The following is a 22,838-nucleotide window of genomic DNA, read 5'->3' on the forward strand; positions in this document are numbered from 1 at the left end:
CACGTAGCACGCGCCCGACGGCACCGCCTCCGCCTCCGCCTCCGGCTCCGCCCCCGCCTCCGGCTCCGGCTCGGGCCCAGGCTCCGGGTCAGGCTCCAGCTTCAGCTCCAGCTCCGGCTCCGGCCCCGCCTCCGGATCCGGTTCCGCCCCCGGCTCCGGCTCCGTCTCCGGCTCCGGCTCCGCAGGCTCCTGCAGGTCGGCGGATTGTCACGGCGTAAGCCCCGAGAGGCACTTATGCGCTTATGTGCATTAGCAACGCATCGTCCTGGGCTTACGGCGCGTCACTTACGACACGTTTACACGGCTACGATCCGATTATGGCACTGCGTACAAATGCGGGCACGATCTTACGGGACAGAAACCTAGTAAAGACACTGTTTGCGCCAGTGCATTATTCTCAGAGGATGACGTTGTTGACAACAGGCAGCGGATCAAAACGGACGACGCCCGAGGACGAGAACGACGCAAGGATCAACGGACAAACCGGGCCACCGTACCGAACTGGCGCATTGCCTCCGTGTCGCACCATCCGCGACAACGAAGGCATCTCGCTTCAACTTACGTCCCGTGCGACGACAAACATCTACAACGAATCGCCATGCACCATAATCGGTGTACGTGATGAGTCCATCCCCTCCCAATCACAGTGACTCAGATCCCGCCCCCGAGCGGACTGAGGAGTGCCCGGCGCGGCGGCCGCACCTGGCCGGCGTCCGGCGCCTCCTCGGTGGTCACGTTCTGAATGACGATGTGCTGGTCGGCGACGCCCTGCTCGACCACTGCGTTGCCCTCGGTCAGGATCATCTCCATGGCGTCCTCCACGGTGTAGTCCTGCTCCGCGCCTGCAGGGCGGCAGCCGCTCGTCACGCGCTGCCCGTGGGGCTGCCGTGTCACAGCAGGTGACACGGCGCACGGGCCCGACTGGCGCGGCGCTGGTCCTGTGTCTTCGAGGCCATCCTTTCGTGGTCGGTGGACAGTCACAGGTGTCGCCAATCAGGCGTGAGGGATTCTCGACATCCTACGACGGCAGCCGAGACGACAGAACGGCTACAATAAGCAGGTATTGCAAGTTTTTGACGCCACTCTGAGCTGCTTATCTTCCAGGTGGCAGCTACTTGGCTGTCCCACAGACAATTCGTCCAATAAGTCGTTTGATCATCGTCGGAAGACACATCAACATTTTCGTGCAGAGCACTTTTCATTCCCTCACGACCAATGGCCTCCAAAAGTAACTGTATTGTCCAACTCCTAAGCCCTCACATCGTTCACAGCCCCACGAAGGGCCGCAACATTCGCTTGATGCGTTCAATGCCATGAAAGCAAGCATTAAGTTACAACTTCACAACTGTAGCCAAGGTGCTCTGAAATGTCTTCTTTATTTGGGTCCTGGGATTGCAAAGTTTGATCCAGGGAGATCAGCCTGCAATGTTCTTGCTTGAAACTAAACAGCCATCCCGCATTCTGACTCGTCCACCGACACATGCACGCCACGGTGAAGCCATGCGACCTTGTGACGTTGCTTTGAGACGGCGTGCGGCGCCGACACCCACCTGTCTGCTCCGCCGAGATGTAGTGCACCGTGCCGTCCTCGTTCTCCACCTGCAGCAGGCGGATGACGCCGTCCGGACCGGCCGCGCTGTCCGGCACGTGCACCACCACCTGGCCATCCTCCTCCACGACCTCCTCGTAGCGAGCCACGCGCTGCGGCAGCGGCGGCGGCGGCGGCGGCACCGGTGGCGGCGCGATCACCGCCCCCGTCTGCCGGTGACAGACGGCGGCGTGTGTGAGGGAGGCGCTGACATGGTCTGAGGAACACTCACATGCCCTCACGACGCCCGCGCGCGTGTTCGGATGCGGTGCTCGGTGTTCCGAGCGGAGCAGACGCGGCCGACTAAATGAGGTCGTGCGTGCGCCACATATCACATGAGTCAGTTCGCGTTTACTACATAGCGTGAGCGATGTAAGAGTTGCCTACGGCCTCCAAACGTTACCGACGGCCATCGGGTCCTGGCATATACGCATAAAGCGCGTGGGCATTACATGTCAAAACTATGAGAAGCTTATAGTGTTTAGCAAAGGGATTCAGCTTGCGTGGGCTGGTTTGCAATACGAGGCTTAATTTGCACCGTGCGCCAGCTTCCCACTGAACACATTACCAGCTGACTGCGAAATGATTCAAAACGACGGTAGAAACCCCTAATTAACTTAAAACCAAAGCTCAAAGCCATTCTACCTATACGATCTCACCTTCTCCCACCAGAAACACAGCCCTGCGCGGGCGCGCATTACCGCGTACCTCGTCCGTGTACGGCTTCACCACCACCTTGATGCGGGACTTCTTGGGCGGCGCACCCGTCAGTCCGGCAGCGTGCAAGCCGAGATCGACCGGGCACGGGACGTCCTCGAAGCATCCCAGCGTGGCGTTGTACCGCTGGAAGGTCGGCTCTGGATGGCACAGGACAGTGTCAGACAGAGCGTATCCTATATATATATATATATATATATATATATATATATATATATATGAAAGGCATCTTGTAAAGAAAAATGGGCATAGGTCAGACATTGATAACAATAATAATGCTTGATTCATGCCACACAAGTTCCTTGTTCTTTGGTGTTTTATCGCGCGCTGACTGCAATGATCTGCTTGCTACCGCAGGATGCACCCACCCAATTTCGCACCTACTTCCATGTGATGACATAGGAGAAAAGAAGTCCATCTCTTTTGGTAGAGCTAGGATACATTAAGCTGATGGAGTGCTTGTGTTGCTCTTTTCATTTAATAGGTTGTGTTCTTATCATTAGCTAGGAGTATTCAAAACACAGAAATTGTGTGGAATGCCACAGTTCAGATTGCAGGACAACAGGACAATGATTTGGGTAGTCACTTCATCTTTCCATGAGTCAACAATTCTGCAGACACTGCAGCTATCAGTTGGCTGCAGCGTCCCACAATTCTGCTCTGCAAATACTCACTGCCAAGCTGTCCATAGCCGTGGTCTCCAGAACTGTAGCCAATATCTTTCAGCTGACCTCTAGGCTTCTTGTTCCATTTAGCCATTGCAGCCATCTGCAAGAGACCACTCTGTGAATGCTAAGTGCCATCAGTGAAAAATGGCTAAACAAAATACACATATTTACACAGCATGGGTGGATATGAGAAGTCAGAACAGACATAAACTACCTTGACATTCAGCATCAATCTGCTAAAAAGTTGTCATGTTTCATAACTTGTGTGTTGTAATGTTGAAATCCAGCCATAGTGGGACATCTCCCCAGCAAAAAAAAACATGTCCTTTGATTGGTGGGGATCACACAGTCCAAACACCAAAAGCTACCAAAATTGCTGGATGGTAGATAAAACTATGACAGGCTGAAAAACATATTATTTTCACCACATTTCCCTTTATGTGTGGTAGTAAATCATCTGATAACATCAGCTGTTTGCACAGTGCTGACAAACTATTACCAGCACAGGTATGTCAGTTTATCACACAAGAAATACACACTCCAAACAAAACAGCACTTACACAAAAGACCTATAAATCCTCAAAAATATCTAAAAATTGATACACATTGCCTCAATGTGGGGGATACAAACCAAACCACACCAGTGGTGAGCTTGGCTTAACACAGGCTGTTAGCTACCCAGATTAAGAACAAATAAAGGTATTAGTGGAAAGTGTTACCAAAAGGGGAATGGACATGAGAGCCATCCCTCAACATTCTGACATGAAAGGCCACTCCTTGCCATGTCAGTAAGTACTGTGCGTGAGTTCCACTCTACGCCAGCAAGTTTGCCACTGCAGCCTGGGCCAGCCTGGCACGCTGGTAAAAACAGGCAGGGAAGGCTGTTAGCAGGAGTCTGGCAAATGATGTTCCATTTTCTTATAAATATTATATTAGGATATTGTATTCATTGCTTCATATGCACTTTTACAAGATGCTCTGCCAGGTGTGGACCACTTGGTCTGGTAGAGATCAGACACATGTGAAGAGGTTGGAAATATGACATTTACTAACATCAAAGGGATTGAGCAGTTACTCAAACCTGGTGTCCACCATCATTAGCTACAGTCAAGAAATACCAATGAACAATGATAAGTAAAATCTGGGAGGAACTAACAACTTAAAAGTCATTTCACATTTATCCTGGACCAGATGCTTTTACTGCCAGCATTGAATTTTTAACTGGAAAATTGATCATGCATTTATTTTCTCAAGGTCTTTGCAAGGCACAGAAAGAAAGCAAAATTGGGTTACTTCATTCTCAGCACCAAAACATATGATACAGCTCAACAAACACCACTCAAACTGGCAAATGCCTCAGAGCCTTTTGCTAAACATAGCTACCTAAACGTTCGAAATATTGTTTGTCTTGCCTCGTAACAGCACCCCTTACAACTGACCTGTCAACTCCTCTCCAAACATTATTCCATCAAAATTTCACATGTACATAGCTTCTGTGATAGCTAAAATGACCATTTTATGCTCGGGAATTCCCTTCCATAGAGATTTTACATGCTGAGCTGACGTGAGACTCTGTTTGCTAACTGTTTCTGGCCTTCTTTGTGCCCATTGTACTGTGTATGGCTTTGGTGGGCAGTAACTGTTTCAAGCCTTCTTTACACCCATGTACTGTGTACAGCTTTGGTGGATGTGGAGGTGTACAGCAGCATGTAATAAGCATCCTATAAGGCAATTGATGCAACATACCACAGGCTTCTGAAACAGTGTATGGATCTGTCTAGCAACAAAACCACTGGTTGTTACAGTAGTTTTATTGTCACTGGTTATAACCACTGGTTGTAAAACAAGTTGTATCTGTGCTTGCTTTGGTGTATTGATAATGTAAGGAAATATTACAAACATACTGTGCAGATTTACTCGCAGACCTGACCAGGCAACCAGGGGATTGTGCATAAGACCCCATCTCCTGGGGCAATTCACGCATCCTGAATGGTAACTACTGGATGTGTGAGCTTATTGAACATAATGTGCGTAATAGAATGGTATGCGCTATTCCCTACTGCTGGGCATACAGACCTCGACATGGAATCACACACACTTGGGCAGCCCCTGTCTCACTTGTGCTGGAAGTGGTAGTGACTCAAGTTGTATAAGGGGTGGTGACCTCCCATCGAACTCAGGACTGAGATCTGCTTACTCAGATGTCACTGCTATGCTGGATGACTAATGTACTAGTGACTAGGGTGCCAGGCCCACATACAATAAATTGATATCTGTATCAACCCTACAGTTAGGGACACAAGCCATGTATTTGATGGCATATGTTATGAACTTTGTGTTTGGTGTATTAACGTCGGAGCATAGCTCAACGAGCGATTCATACTGCCGAACCGGGCGCCAACCGCAGAATCACGCCTTTGCAGTCCACTTCAAAGGTCCGTAGCTGATTTAAGTTCGTTCAAACGCACGTAACTTGTGATTCAGAGGTGAGAAATCTCTGACAGCATACAACATTCGCGATTTCACCTCTCTTAAGCATAAAATACGACTAAATCGCCATGGGAACTACCTAACCACGCAAATAAAGCGTACATAGCCACTATTTCACCTATTTTACCTGCCGCTTTCCCACCACAGCGCTCGGAGCGTTGTTCATGGCGCAGGGTGCTGGCATTTAGGGAGGGACTAAATGGCTGACCAAACCTACTGACAACCAAACGGTCCGTGCCCGTGGCATTGATTGACAACAAACCCTGACCAATCGATGTACCCTAGTCCATATTTTAATTTTTCAGAATGTGGAGATCTTGAGTTAGGTTAAAAGTCACCAAATACAAACGGGGGAAGATAGGGTTGCAGACAGTCGATGGCACTAATGGCAACAAATCCAAATTCCGAGTCTAAGGCACCAATCAGAATCAAACCTTAAATCGATGTGCCATGGTCGGTATCTTGTTCCCTCCCAAACATGGTGACCTTAGGTCAATTCAGATGTTGCCATCCCGTTCTGCGCACTCCATTGTCCGCTACAGCCGTCATTTTGCGATCTTGCATTCCACAACCAAATACGTGCGTCACAGCTAAAAGCATGACGTATGTAATAGTTCAAAATATCAAAAACATGAGCCCCATGTCGTATTTAAGGTACGTAAAAATATCAGATTAATGGGTTAAAAGTAATATTAAAATCATTAAAGACCACAAAACTATACCATATATCTTATTTAAAGTATTTCGTCATAAGTATTTCTGTAATGACAAGGTCTTACCATATTGATTGTTGCGCTTATGGCTGAGCTGGGACGAATAGACAACCGTGAATCTCACGCTGCCCCACCGCGTGCGTGAAGACATCAGTTGATTGAAAATAACGCGGTGTAGGCTACGGGGGCTTTCATTGGCTAGAGCAAAAAAGGAGCTTCAAAAATGGAATTCAGTTCTACTGAAAGCGCCAATACCAGTAACAAGGAAGCCAGTCTGATAGAGATATCAGCCGATGACAGGGATGATGATAGAAATAAGACTTTCATTCTGCATGGGGAAGATCATACCTTTGGGAATTCCTTGCGATGGATTTTGATGAAAGATAAGGATGTTCAGTTCTGTGGGTACACAATTCCAAATCCTTCACAACGTGAAGTACATCTCCGCATTCAGACTTACAAAAAACCAGCAGTCGAAGTTCTGCGTGAAGCATTGGTGCGTCTGAGTGATCTCACCAGCAGGATAGCAGAGGAAGTGAAGGTATGGTGTGTATGTTTCCACTAGAAATGGAAGCTAATAAAGGAAATGTTTATGATGCGGTGTCTTTTCAGAATGATATGCTTTTAGTTCAGGTAGTGGTTACAGTTTGCACTCATCCACCATTCTTTTAACAGCAGTTAGTTCTACCACCATATAGTTGCTTACCATTGGAGACAAGCAGATGTCCAGCTTGTGGTCTGCTGCATTTCATGCAAATTAGAAATGGTACCATATGGCTATTAAAGTTAACATACCACAAAGCTCAAATCATCATTATCATGTGTATTACGATGCCTGCCATTTTTAGCATTGGGTGTGCACAGTAGGTATCTACAGTTACTATTGCAAATGGTGCACAAAACAATGCCATTGAAGTGTCTGTTCCTATGTTTATGTGTCTGGAATGCCACACAATTTCTTTTTGCAGAATAAAGCTGAAGCATTCAGATTGCAGCAAGGGAGCTGACTCTTCCATGCTGTCTTAAAAAACAAGTTGGAATTATCAAGATTGCTGGGCCAAGAAGAAGGGCTGCTGCTATGATTTTTCAATACATGATAGTTGTGTACCATTTGGATGTTGGACACACATGCCATGTTAAAGGTTAGGTCCAGGACAACATATAATTCTGCAAGGAAATCAATGTGCACCAAATTGTATAGTTTGTGTAAAAAATCAGTCACTTCATGCATTCTGTTCACCACATTGACAATTTCAACTTTCCCCAGTGTTTTTACTCCCTTTTCCATATGTATGCCACATTAAACCTGTGATTGTCTCTGTAAAATGTTTTTTAAACAAGCTCAGTGAATAGGGCTTGCAGGTAGCATGCAGGCAGACTGCTATATGAGAATAGGCTGTGGTCCCCCCAGGCAATACTCTTGAAACTACATAGGATACAGGGGGCACCTGGTCCTGTTCCATGATACTCTCAACATATACTTTTGAGAACAAGTTCTTTTGGGACCTTTATCACCAGAGACACTTGCAGAGGGTCACGATGTCCCAGGAACTATCACTGGTCCGTGCACACCACATGGAGCACCCAAGCGGTCAACGACTGAAGCACACTGCTTCAGCACATTACATGTGCATCCTCACTGGACGAATTCAGAACTGGGATCGATGAGTTTTATCGGAATATGCCCATCCCCATCTAGCGTAGGTATAGTAATGAAACTAAGGCCGACCTCTATGAGGCCTGGGAAAACAGGTCGTTTAGCCATAAAAGCTGTCTTGCTAACCAGTCGAGTTAAGATGTCCATAGATGTAGGGGGGTCTCTCCCTCCTACAGATAAACAAAGTACCAGACGATCCAAACCAGCGGCGCCGCTGACGGGAGCTCTCGTGGGCTTTCAGACACCGCCTGCGTCGCCGAACGCCGACAGGAAAGACGGGTGAGATTGCTGAGTGATGCTACTGGGAGATGGAGTGGACGCTCGAGCGCGGCCTATGGTCCACCCGGCCGCGATTGTGGCCCACCCGTCGGATCTCGGGTGGCCGGCTTGGACCACGCCGTCGTCTCAAGCAGTAACGGGGCGGTGTTGCACCCGGCGGATTCTAGTGTCACCCGAGGTCGGGGCTCCACCCAATGTTTTCCTCATGGCTCCAGACGCTATCGAGTTTTGCATGGGTCTGGAGTGCCAAAAAGCAACTGACGCAAACAAAATACACGCAATGCTTTCTGAGCTGCGTCGTGAATATGAACAATGGCTGCTTTGCCTCGTCTTCTCCAACCAAAGCCACGCGGGGAATATTCGCCGAATAGCGGGGGGGGGGGGGGGGGGCTGCCGTGTTGCATCTACGCCCACGGGATGCCCAACACTAGTGAACAAGCGATGATGCAAGAACGGACAGGAGAGGCTGCATGACCATATCAGTCGGGGCGCCCTAAAACAACATAGATCGGAAGGACGTTTAATATACATGTATTGGTTATCAACGAAATGTATGCACAAACGGGCACGCATTTAAGTGTACGCTCACTGTAGTTCATAATAAATGTTCTAGCTCAGTAGCCAAGCTCGCTACACCCCTGCTGTCACGCAGAGCCCACGTTATCACATCCAACTGCAAACGTCTGCTCTGGCGTCACGCGATCCAGTGCGGCCGCCTGGGGCCTCTGGAGACGCGGACGCCGGCAGAGGCCTCAGCGAAAGCCCGCGCGCGGCTCATTGCGGCACACGAGACAGCAGTCGGGCCGGCCGGCCGGCAGGCAGGCGCGATGGAAGCCGTGGCGGCAGTGGAACACCACCAGGTCGACCACCTTGGCCGGATCGCGCTGCAGCAGCGGGCCGCGGCACAGGCAGCACGCGGCCGCCGCCGGCACGGGCACGGCACGCGCGCCGCACTGCCGCCGCCTCGCGTGCAGCAGGAAGCAGTCGCTGACCAAGATGCGCCGGCAGTTCTCCTGCAGGTCCAGCTGCACCTTGTAGTCGTGGAGGATCTGGACGAGCGCGTCGCGCAGGCCCGGGATGGCCAGGCCGTTGTCGATGCGGCGCACGAGGCGGCGCGGGTCCACGTGCGTGCCGATGTTGAGCAGCAGCTCCTTCACCATGGCCGGCTGGTCGAGGCAGTAGGCGATCAGGTCGTCCCACAGCTCGGCGTCGTCGTGCTCCTTGCAGAAGGCGATGGCCTTGCGGATGTCCGCCAGCTGGCTCATGATGAGCTGCAGCGCCTCGCGCGTCGCGCCTGTCCGGCCGAGCAAGTAGACCGTCTCGCCGATCAGCGATCGTGTCTGGCACACCTGCAGCGCGCGCTGCAGCGAGTACTCGTCGCTGCCGCGCAGGAACTCGAGCAGCCGTCCGCGTTCGTAGTCGGCGAGCAGCTCCACCAGGCGGTCATGGTACTTGCCGCTCAACTCGCGGTGCCGCTGGTGCAGCCGCCACAGGTAGCGGTAGAGCGTGGCCGGCGCCGCCTCCAGGTCGGCCACGACGCGCTCGGGCGGCGCCTGGTCGGGCCGGTCGGTGAGCAGCTCGACGGTGCGCGCCTCATCGACGCGCGCCAGCGCCGCCGCGCGGTCGGCCACGGCCGCGTGCAGGCCGTGCCTCGCCACCAGCTCGAACACGCCCGCGTGGCCCAGCTTCAGGTAGATGGCGAGTGCCTTGTCGTGGCGGCCCTGGTGCGTGTAGAGCAAGCCGAGCGCCTGCAGCAGGCGCGGGTTGTCGGCGTCGTGGAGTAGCTGCTCGAGCGCCGCGTTCACCACGGCGCCGCAGTGGTACAGGCTCGGCGACCACTCGCGCACCAGCCGCAGGAACTCGTCCTGGTCCGTGCGCATGAAGTTGTACAGCACCATCTCGTAGACGGTCGAGTCGAGCCTGAAGTCGCCACGCGGCAGGTAGCCGCTGATGGCCTTGAGCTGGCGCAGCGCCGCGAACCGGTACACCTCCTCCTCCCAAAGTGCGCGGCTACGGCCAAAGATCGAGTGACAGAGCGAGGCGGCCAGCTCATAGCGCTCCTCCTGCAGCAGGCTGTCTAGGTACTTGCGGCCGACGTCCTGCAGGCAGTGCCGGCGCACGGCCAGCCCGGCCGCCTGCAGCTGGTGCAGCGCCTCCTCGAAGCGGCCGTGTTCCAGCAGCCAGTCGAGGTGGTCGTCCGTGTCGCGCGGCCGCGCCACGATTACGTCGCTCGGCGCCAGCACGAAGAATGCACCCTCGTCCGGCAGGCAGTCGAGCCGGTACTGGTTGGACGAGAAGTTCTGGAAGCCGCGCACTGTCAGCTCGTCCGTGGAGAGCTCCTGGTAGTCCTCAGGCAGTGGGCGGATGACGCGCACCTGCGGTCGCGGCCGCGGCCCTGCGCCGGTTCTCGCTCTGCGTCAACAACACAGCTCATCGCCGCACGCCGCCAGCCCGCACACGAGAACTCGGTGTGGAAGATGTGCGTGATCTCCATGTGCGCGGCGGCGGCGGCGGCGGCATCGGTGGCGGCGCGCGGCTCGCGCACCACCGCCATCTGCACGGAGCGCCGCCAGCCGACCAGCAGGTTGGCGCGGGCCGCGCCAGAACAGGTGGCAGCGGTGGTTGGCCGGCCGTTCGCCGGCGTCGCAGCGGATCAGGCTGATGACGCGGCGCAGCTCTGTGTGGTACACGCGCACGCCGCCGTCCGACGCCCAGGCGAGCAGCGGGCCGCGCCAGCTCAGCGTCTGCAACAGTGCCGTCGCCCTCATGCACCACGGTCGGCCGCAGGCGCGCCAGGAACGTCTTTTCGTGCAGCACCACGCGGCTGTCGCCGACGGCGAAGCGGCGGCCGCCGCCGGCGCGAGCGTACCCTGGGTCCAGGGCTACCGCCTTGACGGGAGCATCGAACGCCAGGCTGTGGCTGTTGTCGCGCGAGTACAGGCCGTGCACGCAAACGGAGCCGTCGTCGGAGCAGCTTGCCACGAACTCCCCCGGCGTCGTCGGCGCTGATCTGGTTCACGCAGAGCGTGTGCGGCTGCCGCGCCGGGCCGCACGCGGTTCCCCAAGTGGTCAAACACGTGCACGCGGCCTGGGCCCGTGCCGACCAGCACGAGCTTGGGGTGCACGCAGAGGCACGTGGCCGGCTCTTCGGCTAGCAGCAGCGCCAGGTCTGACCCCATGCGCTCGTACTTGAGATGCGGCTCGTCCTGCGGTTCCTCTGACGAGTCCGAGTCGAATGAACCCGAGTACTCTCCGATGCTGTCGGCGTCGCCCGGCTCGGGGGCCGCCTCGGCCATGGTGACTAGGTGGCGCTGCTACCCAGCGGCGATCAGCGCGTCGCGATGCAGCTGGATCACCTGCCAGGGTTAGGAATGAAACAGCTCATGAATAAGGATGTTGCTGATGTTTGGTGACTTCAAAAATCGTCGAACATCACGAAGTTTCGTTTTCGACCTTTCAAGTTTTAGACGCGTTGCGGGCAGTTACTGAGAGCTGCATGAAGACTCCCTGCGTTAGATTTTTCGGTTTGGTTTTCTGGGCTGAGGAGCAAAACCTCGCATTATACCACAGCATGTTAACAAATCCGATTTTCAGATCACAAAACCTGTCACAACATGTTCCGGACCTCGTAAATTTGTGACGATGGGTACGTGTCAGCTGATACAGCACAGCAGGTTTCCAATTAGTGTCAGGTAGCAGGTAAGCCAAAGATGCCCATAAAAATATTTACAGAAAGGACTGGAGAGGGGGTCCAGGTTGCCTGGGTAAAAATGAAGGTATTTTAAAGGGGCAACAGCACCCATAATCACAAAAGCCTCACTAACCTACAAAGCCCATGAGGCCTTGGCCAATCATACCTCCAGTGCATGGCCCAGTGCAAGCTGTTCATTCATGCCTTGATGTTCTCAGGGAAGTTCATTGTTCAAATTATGGCCAATAAGTAGCATACACGGTATATTTTAAACAGGATGAGGTGGCATGCAGGCATTGCATAAGGGGCACACAGACAAAACACAGAGCCAAATGAGCAGAGATGAACAAGACAAAGGAAAGCCACCCTGAAATCTGAGCAAGCTTTCTATAAGCCTTGAACCCTTAACATTTTGCCACTGCAAAGATGATGGTGACACCACACTTGATTGCTTCATTATGTGAGTTGGCTATGTTATATTGCATGTCATGTTTAAGATAAAGTGCACATCAACACCAAAGCTGCATGTGATGGTAGCAGACAAACTGAGGTACCCATGCACATATTTTCCAAGCACACAATGGAATGTCTAACACAAAACAACAACAAAACACATATTAGACCTGAAAGGAATGTAAGGTGAGAACTTCAATGGAGCATCCGAGTGTCACTGCATAACATCGATCACTGTTGGCTTCATGCTCAACATTGAGTACAATCAGATACAACCCCAGAATAAGGAAGATCTTCATTTAGTTGATGTAGAATCTGTCCTGCAAATACATTTGAGTGAGAGTGAATAAGGGTGAAATGAATTTGTGATCACATTGTAAAGCTAATAGGCAATGGTCATCCCAAATCTGAATATGGACAACAATTGGCATCAGTTTTTTGGAGCTAATAGAGGTAGCAACTAGAATCATGAATGCTTGCTTTATCTCTTATAGGACAAATGTATACCCTAATCTGTGCAACTCAGCAATCATTTGATTCCAAACTGTTTTGGAATTCAATTCTATCAGAATTTCTGTGGACAAAGATGGCAGTGATGACCGCTTGCTTTACATCTTGGACAAATATATCCCTTAATCCATGTATCTCAATACATAGATTTAAAGTACTCTGGACGATGATCAGTCCATCTGAGTTCATCCTAAACATACCTGCTCAAGGACTCAAGCCAGATCAGGCCTAATATATTAAGGCTGAATCAGCCAAGACCCAAGACTGTGTTGTGCTGGTTGGGATTATGGTAGAAATAATAACTGCATAAGTTATGAGTCAGAGACAGAATTAATTGCACAGATGCAGACCTAATCACATGCCCTCTAGGCAATTAAAATATGACATGTTCAGCAACAGATAAGGGTTATTTATAAACATGCATGGATCAGGGTCCTAACACTATTGCAATGCCTGTAAGGGACACTTCCAAATATGTGTTGCAGGCAACTGAGCCTATATCACTAAATACAGTCTCATATTTTTTTCAAAAGAAAAACATCCAAATTTGGACCTATGCACATTGGGTCATTTCCCGCAATACTGCAAGCATGTATGAAAATGTATGGGCCATGCCAGATGTATCCAAGACTTATTTATTGTGGTGTAGTCACATCCCTAGTCAATAATTCTGCACATGCACGCACTGCAACAGCACTAGGCATTTAAAGAAATCACGAAAAGGTAAGTGTCGGAGGGACGTATCCCGATCAAGCAGCGGGTACTACACGACATGGCGCACGAACGTCCCCCGATGAGGCACCAAAATGAACGCATGCTGACACTAAGTATGGACAAACCTTTCCACAGGTACCTGTGTACTGCGTTTACAAAGTTATGGTTTCCAACAAGCAGCCACCACTCAATTAAACGTCAAACATACCCAGCGACCGCCACCCAAACCAACACATAACACGCGACACCGCAATCAGCTGTCGTGTCGAAGATTGTTGGCTCCTAGTTGTAGCGCCATCTATTATGCAGCGGTAGCTTTGGCGCCATCTGTATGACTTTCGGTCATAAATATGGTTTTAAGAAAACAAATGCACATGGAACACTGCGTATGCATAAAGTGCGTACGCAATTGTTTGTGAACAAACGCAGACGAGGTATAAAATCTGCATAGCAAAAGTTTGCATGCAAAGGCTCCACGCAATTCGCAATGTGCGTGCAAAATGCATAAATTACGTATGGAAAATGATCTTTATTGCTAAAAGTTGGCATGGAAAAGTACTCATGAATAACGTACCACGTACAGAGAAGGCACAATGACTACAGTTTGCCCCCAAAGCAGAGACCGCAGATAAGGGGGTGGGAAGCACGGGAGGGCAAATTTACTCGCAGTTTTGTACTGACTAATTTTGATTTGCGTCTAAGGCACAAAATGGTCAAATATACGCATCCAAGTCTCCATCGCATTCCTTTAGGTTGAGTGGTCTAATTTCTCATTTTCTACATCAATTGGGGTGTCTTTGAGACAGAATCATGATTTCAAAATTGCAATGGATCGAATCACCCTGTAAAGCAAAGCAAACGCCAGTACAACATGGCTCGAATTCGTGCACCGCCAGAAATGGCCTCATTGCGTGACTACTTTAGCGGAACGCATAAGAGCATGGTCAAAGGAGTTCTGGACACCCAGCGTCAACGATTCAACGCTGTCTTTTAAGCCCACACTCACCAATTTTATGAATAGTGCAGCTACGACGGTTATTTTGTTTTGTGACGGTTCCCTTCTGTCAAACTCGAGCGTTTACCGGCCGGAATAAACCGTTGATTTGTAGATATATAACCATTGCATATATGTTAAGTAAGGCAGTAATAATACCTTTACTCCCTGAAAATATCGAAGAGAATGGAGAGATGGATATAACTGATACTTCGGGTACATGCCTGCGGCGAAACGAATATCAGTATGAAATTGAAATTTTCCTTCCGATCCTACTGGATTTTCTAGATTTTTAACAGCGGGCCACATTTTTTACAGGTCACCAACGTTCAGACGATTAAAGAAGGACACCTGCCAGTCATTACTATGGCACGGTGCATGTGTAATTAAGAATTAAAATACGCGAAATATACGTATCATTCGGAAGAAACCCAGATGAACAGGTATCATGCATCACGAATCATTCATATATGCAAGGATTTCAAGTACACGATTGCAAGGAAACAAGCATCACACATCACGCATCGCTATGCATGCAAACGATTTCAATTAAACGGGCATCGTGTATCACGTGTCAGGCGTCACTCATACATGAACATGATTTTAAGCTAGCACACATCACACATCAAGACACCCCATCACACTCGTGTTTTTAGCCATGATGAGCCCCGTACGTTAAGGTCTGGTCAACGACTTCTTACAAGAAAACGTCTTTTCATTTTCCTATCAGGGTGGTCCTGTGCTCCATAGATGAATGAGATTTAAAACGGGTAGCGTCCGCACGTATTCTCTGTTTGTTTTTAGCGCATCACATGTGCTTATCACATCTCAAACGACTAGGGCGCATGGACTCCCCGACATAGACTTTGTCCCTCCCACGCTTTTCATACAGTTAACACTTAATTTCTTAAACCACATTTTTGTGCAAACCCTTGAAACGCAGACTTACATAAATGACACATATTGCCTCCAGTGCATTTGGGCTTCAAGATAGAATATTTCACCAGAGGCTGTTTTAGCTTATTGTCGCTTCTTCAATGCGTATGCCGAGTTTCTTTTTCTATCGATATGTTGTTTTATTTTCCAAAGCAAATGCTTACCTTTGTGAGGTAATGTTAAGAACCCGTCGTCCGACAGGGCGCACTTCCGTTTCCCACCACCCATACTGCACGTGTTTCACAAATTAAGTGTGAACTATGTGACAATTATTTGAGGGGCATAGTCTATGTCGGGGAGTTCATGCGCCCTATTCGTTCGAGATATAATGAGTACCGGGGACACACTAAAAACAAAACAGAATACCCCTTTCGGTGACCATTTTTGGACAAAACGCGCTCCGGCTGGAATCTAGGGAGGCACCAACCTTATAGCTCATTTAGGTCTCAAAGTCATCTACAGAGTACAGGCCCATTCAGACAGGAAAATGAAAGAACCTATTCTTACGAGAAGTCGGTGACCAGCCCTTAATTAAACGTACAGGGTTCATCATGCCTGACTATGTGAGTGTGATGAGTGTCTTGATGTGTGATGCGTTCTAGCTTAAAATCATGTTCATGCATGAGTGACACCTGACACGTGATGGGCGATGCCCGTTTAACTGAAATCGTTTGCATGCATAAGCGATGCGTGATGTGTGGTGCTTGCTTCCTTGAAATTGTTTACTTGAAATCGCTTGTATGCATGAATGATGCGTGATGCGTAATGCCTGTTTACTTGAATTCCTTCCCATGTACACGTATACTTCGCGTAATTTAATTATAAGATAGGCATGCACTGTGTCATAGTAATGGCTGGCAGTTGCCCCGCTTGAACCCTCTGAATGTTGGTGACCTACAAAAATTGTGGCTCGCTTTTAAATAGAACTTGAATGATCCACTAGGATCGGTAGGAAATGTTTTATTTGCTGCCGATGTTCATTTCGATAAAGACAGGCAGCCAAAACATCAATACATCCATCTTTCCATTCTCTTGGATGTTCTATGAGGAATAATGCTATTGGCATTGTCTTATTTACATACATACTATTCCTCGCAAATGCACTTAAACGCTTATGCGTGTGGGATTACCTCAATCCGACGCATAATGCCCGTCTTTGCCGGGCATACACTGGGCATAGCCGTTTCTGATCTAGTAGCATTGGATATTTACAAGTGGTTGCATGCTTGTTTCGCCAAGAGACTGAGTGTCAATGGCGTTTTGTGTGTGCATTTTTTTCGGGACGCATTCAACACCATTCATGGGATTCGCTGGCCGATTCGAACCTTAGACTACCGGGATGCTTAAGGAGAACCGCGTGTGATGTGCTGACTACAAGAGAAGTTCAAATATTGCTCTCGAGATTTCCACTGCAGTTGGAGCGTTGTTGTGCTCCCAAAAGTTCAAGAAAACGAAAACCCCGCTTGCTACCGCTTCAAATACCGTGTTCCCTAATTTTGCCACTGTCACTTGGCGATGCTGCTGCAATGTTTCCGTGTTGGCAGGATCTTTTGTCACTCCGAAACACACTCCGCGAAGCCGATTGGAGTTTTCTTTTGCCGCAGCAGTGAGCGTCGCTGAAAGCTTACTGCATTTCGAGGGTTCTGTTATCGTACCCGTTACAAGTAATTCTTCGTTCGCTGTGTGTGATTTCCAAGCGAGGGGTTTGGGTAACGCATTTGATCATCACCACGGCTCGCTTTTCTCGCCACAACAAATGCATGCATGCATGCATGAATGAATGGGTAAATGAATGGATGAATGAATGGTGACTGCCGGACGTCGGCAACACGCGGCGCTTGCGAGTTTCGACGTTTTACTTCAAGGGAGCACCCCCACCTTTCTGTACTTTTCACTTATTGCGACATCAGACGCGTAAGATTTGAACAGCAATACTAGTTTTATCGAAATCCTGAATAGCTAAGAATTCAGATTTGGAGTAGCGAACCCTGAGGGACAAATCCCATTTGACTCTCTGCTAACCTCTATAAAAGTGACGCGTTTTGCTTGCTTTGCTTTTGCGAATGTTTATAATGTTAGAAGCACGCTAATGTGCCAAAATCTTTGAACAATAAATGATACGAAAGGTTAACACAATGCGTAGACAAAATACATGCGATCATGAGGCTATCATCACGCGAATTCAACAAAACGTTATACTGAGGTTTCGGTGCTCCCCAATGGCTTTTATCGCATCGGGTCTCTTCGCGGCAGACTTTAGCTTTAGGAATGAGAGTATCACACGATCCATGTGACGCACTGGTTTAGACTTCAACTGACCAACTTCTCGGTAAAAGGCCCTTGCCCTCTGGGCCAATCACAAACGTTCTTTAATTCGCACCAGCAGAGGTGCACAGTGGTCGTCATGAAGACGGCGGTCACGATTGCATGGAAGAAGCGTACTGCTGTTACAAAGCGTTGGCCACGTAATTTGGACTAGAAAATGATGCAAATTGGTATTTTATTATGCCTTGACGGTGCTGCAGTGATGCCACCCAGTCTTATCATTAGACGCAGCTAGTCCTGAAGTTTTCACTAGAACATGTTTTTGAAACATGCTCCAAAGGCAGGACAGTCCCGTTAAGCTCCATAAACCTATGCTGAGGGGACTAGGCAGTCAAGCAGAAGAGCAAAGGCTATGCAAAAATACAGAGTGGAGCCTTTGGTACTGCAGCAGCCTGGAGCTCGTTCCTAAATATATCCGTCCGCCGTAATGGTTGGATAAAATGTTGTTCATCTACCATCTGAAGCATTTTTGTTCAGTACCATTTGAGGAGCATAGCTAGTGAGCCAACTAAATCGCATGTTTGCATGTTTAAGTTAGCAAAACAGTAAACGCAAACTAAAGTTAGCAAAACAGTAAACAAAACAAAGCAGTTGAACGCAAATTAATCTAGATAAGTGGGGTGGGGACGGGCAGTTGACATTGTTTGCCCCTCGCCTTGAAGTGTGTGTGCCTTCTTGCCCACCTCTATTACTACGTTCATGCCAGTTTGCCTTAACCATAAGCCAGAGAAAATTCATGAATTTGTCGATTGTATAGGTTTCAACCCTGGTTATAATTTTCTATCCATAAGATACTTCCAACCAACGTTCAAGCAATGCATTTTTGAAATAGCGTTGGAGTAGTACATCGGTTTAAACTTTCTTGTGAATTTTTAAAATAAATTGTATCCGAACCCTTTGAATGGATGGCTTTCTGGGATCAGCGCCCACGCTAAGCAGTGCTTGTTGTGTGAGCCCTGACCCCCCACCACCCGATCGCGCAGTTCCATGCGACAGCAGAACTTAGTGGCGAAAGCCTAACGTGCCGCAATGTTGGGCACGGTCCGTCCTGCCCTCTGACGTCAAATGATCTTTAGCGCGACCGCTGCCACCGGCCGCAGGCCATACCTATCAAGGGCAAATGGCGAGCGTCCTAAAGCGACTCGAACTCACCGCGCCACGAGTGGGTGGAGCGGAAGATAGGCGCTCTAACCAACTGAGCCACTGGAATTTGGATTGACTGACGTCATAAAAGGTGGCATTTCAAACGCATCTAACATATCCATTAGTTGGAGTGGGGGGGGGGGGAGTGTGTATCAAAAATATTTGCCTCCACCAGCTTAGTTTTGCTGGATCATTTCCAGGATGGCAATAGCAACTCTCCCGTCTTTAACTCCTCGCTCGTTCCTAGCCGTCTAAGGCGTCTTGCTAGTGTTTTAAGTCACGAAGGGTGCGTCAAAGACAGGATATCATTACATCACACTACCGACCAAAAGGGCCGGTGCTGCAGCCAAAACATTGCACAATGCAAGCTGGAAGTTCTAGCACACAAGGCGGTCATTGAGCACAAGACGATATGCTAAAATCACCAGTTAAGATCCAGGACGTGTCTTCCTTACTGAAGCTGTCATTTACAGCCTGAATTTTTCTCCCCCAGACCTGGGGTGAAGAGAAGACTCATGCACCTCCCCTTTCGGTTGGGTTCGGGAAGCTCTACTGACTTTACCGAGTGAACGATGAATAGATTGGACAGCTTACTGTTGCGGCCGGCACACTCCTTGCTTGTGAAAGGCTCAGTCCTGTAGCTTTTTCACCACTTTTCGGGTCTGTCAGACACCACGGTTATCCATCAGCGGAACGCGATGCTGGTTTTAGGTTAAAAAAATGATATGGTGGAAAGGGCAGATATAAAAGATAGCTTTTGGAAGATATATCGCCGGACAAACTATCTTACGGCCTTCAAAATAATACTGACGCGCTGTATAAATATCAATGCAGAACTGAAAAACATGCGATTTCCACTTTTGGGCACTACCTGATCCGGACTCACGAGGGCTTGCGGGAGGCATCGTGGGTTTCCAAGTCCCTACTAAAGACCCCCGCAGCAACACCACCGCTGCCATCTTCGTAGGCTTCCACCGTGACCAGCCATGCCTGTGCGTCATCAACAAAGTAAGCCACTGGCGCAACCCTTCGGGCTCATGCAGTGTGAGCCGATATCAGTCGCAGGTGACCGAGGGTCATACTGGGTTTGCTGACCGGCAGTTTAACTGCAAATGGCTTGGCGAGGCATTGTAAATGACTCGCTGGGCGGACGAATTTACTAAGATATTTTCTTGTAACCATGCACACGACGTCAATTGGTAAAAAACCGGCCAGGTCTGACTAGGCTTTATTTGTGATGCAGTACAGTTTATTCCTACAAAGTGGCTACAGTGCCGCCCGCCTGTAACTATGGCGTGACGTTTGAACGGTTCTAAGATGCGCTGAGCAGAATGGAAGACTAGGATGGGCTAGGTAGTTGTAATCCTCCCCGTCATTTTCTGCCATGCAGTCTGGCAAATACGTGCAACAAAGCACGCTCCGATGGCCCATTCAATTAGCATCAGCGTGGCGTCCCAGTTCTCGCCGCCCGATCACAAAGGCGTCTCGTTGCACACGATTTCAGCCGCGCCTGGACCCTTCCAGCGCTGGTCGGCGTACCGACGGCAGACGAGTGCGCACGCCGACGGTAGACGAGCACGCACGCCGACGGTAGACGAGCACGCACGCCGACGGTAGACGAGTACGCGCGCCGACGGCAGACGAGTGCGCGCACTGACGGTAGACGAGTACGCAACGCCGACGGCGTAGACGAGTACGCGTGCCGACGGCAGACGAGCAGCAATCCATAGCTCTGGGTGGCAGCACGGAGACGGTGCAAGTCGAGCGGATGACGCTGGTCCACAGGCGGCGCGAGACATCCGAGAGATGCCGCTGGAAAACATTTGGGCTGCTGATGACTGCTAGGAGCTCTCGTGGGCTTGCAATCGGACGGCGGGTCTGAAGCTATACGTAGCTCTCTTTGCTTGGAAGAGCAGAGCAGGAACGACTCGAGAAGTCGCGGCTCCACCAGGTCCAGGCCGTTTGCCATTTTGTTCGAACACCTCTAGACCGCACGCGGACGCCATCTTGCGCAGCGTCGCCTGGAACAATCGAAAATCGGTTAGCACGGGCACTATCACGGGCCGGCGGGCTTGCCGTCCTTCCATTTTAAGTTAATTCGATTTTACTTCACCATTTCCGTGCTGCTAGTGTCAAACACCAAAAGGACATATTACGAAACAGGACATGACCAAACAACGCCACCGTCCAAAGGTTAAAATTCCATATGTTCATTTCTAGCCATTTTGCGTTTTTTTTTTGTGTCATCTGATTTGCCTTCTCATGCTGCATTCGGATATTTAAACTAAAAGTTGAAACTTTCACAGATTTTTAGCTAAAGTAATGGGTTAAGACCCTGTGAAAATTTCAACTGATTGTTTAAATAACCCAAGTCAGCGAGAGTAGATAATCAAAAGACATAAAAAGCGCAAAATGGCGAAAAAACTAACATATGAGGCTTTACCTTCGGACCGCAGAACGGAAGAGGACAAACGTACGATGAAAAAACGCCTTCGATCACACGTTCAGCTTTAGTGTTCTACCAATTTCTCTTCGATTTGGTCTAGAAGTAACGCCACCAACATAACAATTACATGGTGCCGTTAGGAAGCTTCCACGAAAGTCTCCCATCAGGCTACTGGGCAATTACCGGATTATCATACACGCTGCCAAGCATTCTACTAAAGGATTATCTTGTGTACTGCCAGACACGTACCCCTGCATGTTTCATTAGATAGAGCTAGCGGGGCACCTATACAGAAAGGCTACCGTGCTGGCTACCAGCAAGGTCACTAGGACCATGCACCATAGCGGATCCAAGAGGGAGGGCCAGGCCATGGCTCTTAAGAAGTTGTGAAACGACCAAATGTTTAACACTTTTGCTTGCTCTTAGTGCAATCACCACAATTTGAGCTTGGCCCCCCCAAACACACTCGGTTCGCTGCCAGAATTCTGGTGCTTGACCCGCCTCCGGTGGTGGGATACCCAGCACTTGTCACCAAACATGCAGGGCGCACGAAACAAGCACTGGACGGGTGGTGGCTGGCTGGCCGAAGCGTGCGCGCCCCGGACTCACCAGACAGGCGACGAGCACGCCGTCCGAGTGGTTGCGCTGGGTGCCGTCGCGGCAAAGCTGCACCAGGCGCTGCAGGCCGCCTCCCTCGACCACCTGCAGCGCCACCGAGCGGCGCACGCACAGCCGCGACAAGCGCGATGGCCGCCTTCTGCTGCACGCGCTCGGCCGCCTGCACGCTCGGCTTCGGCCGCGTCGCCGGCTGGCGGGTGCTCGCCGAGGAAGGAGAGCAGCGCCGGCAGCCCGCCACTCCGCAGCACCCTCGTCGTGGCACTCCGTGATGGACGCCATGTTGGCCAGGATCGTGGCCACCTGGTGAGGAGGCGGCGAGTTAGCTGGCGAGCGGTGGCTGACAATCCACGCCACGATGCTGTACGTTGTGCGGGGACAAACGCGTGGTTTCCGTTACGACGTTGGGCACAGGGAAGCGGAGTGTGATGTACGCCATCATATTGTGAGCAAAACGGTAGAGCATGATTTCTGTATTCTAATTTACAGTCACGTTATGCTACCTAAACGTGAAATCGCAGGTCTGATACCACATCAGATAATGCATTTATGTCCGGTAGATTTTCATAATACGTCATGTAATAATGCATGATGCATTTGGCTGGCTCACATGACATGAGCTTATAAAGCCTGTCAGCGACACATCCGGGGCGACATTGGGTATGTTCAACTTGATTTACTGTAACCTCGTCGCCGCTTTAAAAGAAGTAGGCAACCCTTGGTTGACTCGCCAGCAGACATGATATTGATGGGGCTGACCAAGAGCGTAAAATCCGTTATATCCAGCTGTTTCGAAGGACGCCGTTGTACGCCGACTATCCAAGAAACCTTGTTACCCTTGATATGCGCGTTCTGATGTCATATGTAGTCGGCAATTTATGTGCAGTACACATATATGC

The 22,838-nt window shown here is 50.0% G+C and overlaps 2 protein-coding genes across 2 annotated transcripts; both read right to left on the reverse strand.

Annotated features, from left to right (window-relative positions):
* Nucleotides 1-101: 101 nt before the first annotated feature.
* LOC119108369 (uncharacterized) lies at nucleotides 102-5,483 on the reverse strand. Its single transcript, XM_037231944.1, has 7 exons — nucleotides 5,376-5,483; nucleotides 2,980-3,073; nucleotides 2,297-2,445; nucleotides 1,551-1,758; nucleotides 703-842; nucleotides 155-189; nucleotides 102-111 (listed from the first exon to the last, which is right to left on the reverse strand). Exons 2-7 carry the CDS (start codon nucleotides 3,071-3,073, stop codon nucleotides 102-104), a joined length of 636 nt encoding a protein of 211 aa, XP_037087839.1. The 5' UTR covers nucleotides 5,376-5,483.
* A 3,288-nt stretch (nucleotides 5,484-8,771) lies between these two features.
* Nucleotides 8,772-13,718, reverse strand: LOC119108370 (vacuolar protein sorting-associated protein 41 homolog). Its single transcript, XM_037231946.1, is given in 5 exon segments — nucleotides 8,772-10,487; nucleotides 10,846-11,103; nucleotides 11,105-11,159; nucleotides 11,161-11,468; nucleotides 13,606-13,718. Coding segments are annotated over 4 exon segments (2,184 nt in total). The 5' UTR covers nucleotides 11,409-11,468; nucleotides 13,606-13,718; the 3' UTR covers nucleotides 8,772-8,864.
* Nucleotides 13,719-22,838: the final 9,120 nt, after the last annotated feature.

This window comes from Pollicipes pollicipes, unplaced genomic scaffold (genome assembly GCF_011947565.3).
Source record: "Pollicipes pollicipes isolate AB1234 unplaced genomic scaffold, Ppol_2.1 Scaffold_6686;HRSCAF=7923_pilon_pilon_pilon, whole genome shotgun sequence".
Lineage (NCBI taxonomy): Eukaryota > Metazoa > Arthropoda > Thecostraca > Pollicipedomorpha > Pollicipedidae > Pollicipes > Pollicipes pollicipes.

Excerpts from the sequence above, each read along its gene's own strand:
- LOC119108369 (XM_037231944.1), bottom strand. The coding sequence starts at position 3,073 with ATGGCTGCAATGGCTAAATGGAACAAGAAGCCTAGAGGTCAGCTGAAA. Across the intron at positions 2,446-2,979 it reads CGGCTATGGACAGCTTGGCA|AGCCGACCTTCCAGCGGTAC; the intron begins GTGAGTATTTGC and ends TGTGCCATCCAG. Across the intron at positions 843-1,550 it reads CATCTCGGCGGAGCAGACAG|GCGCGGAGCAGGACTACACC; the intron begins GTGGGTGTCGGC and ends GCCGCCCTGCAG.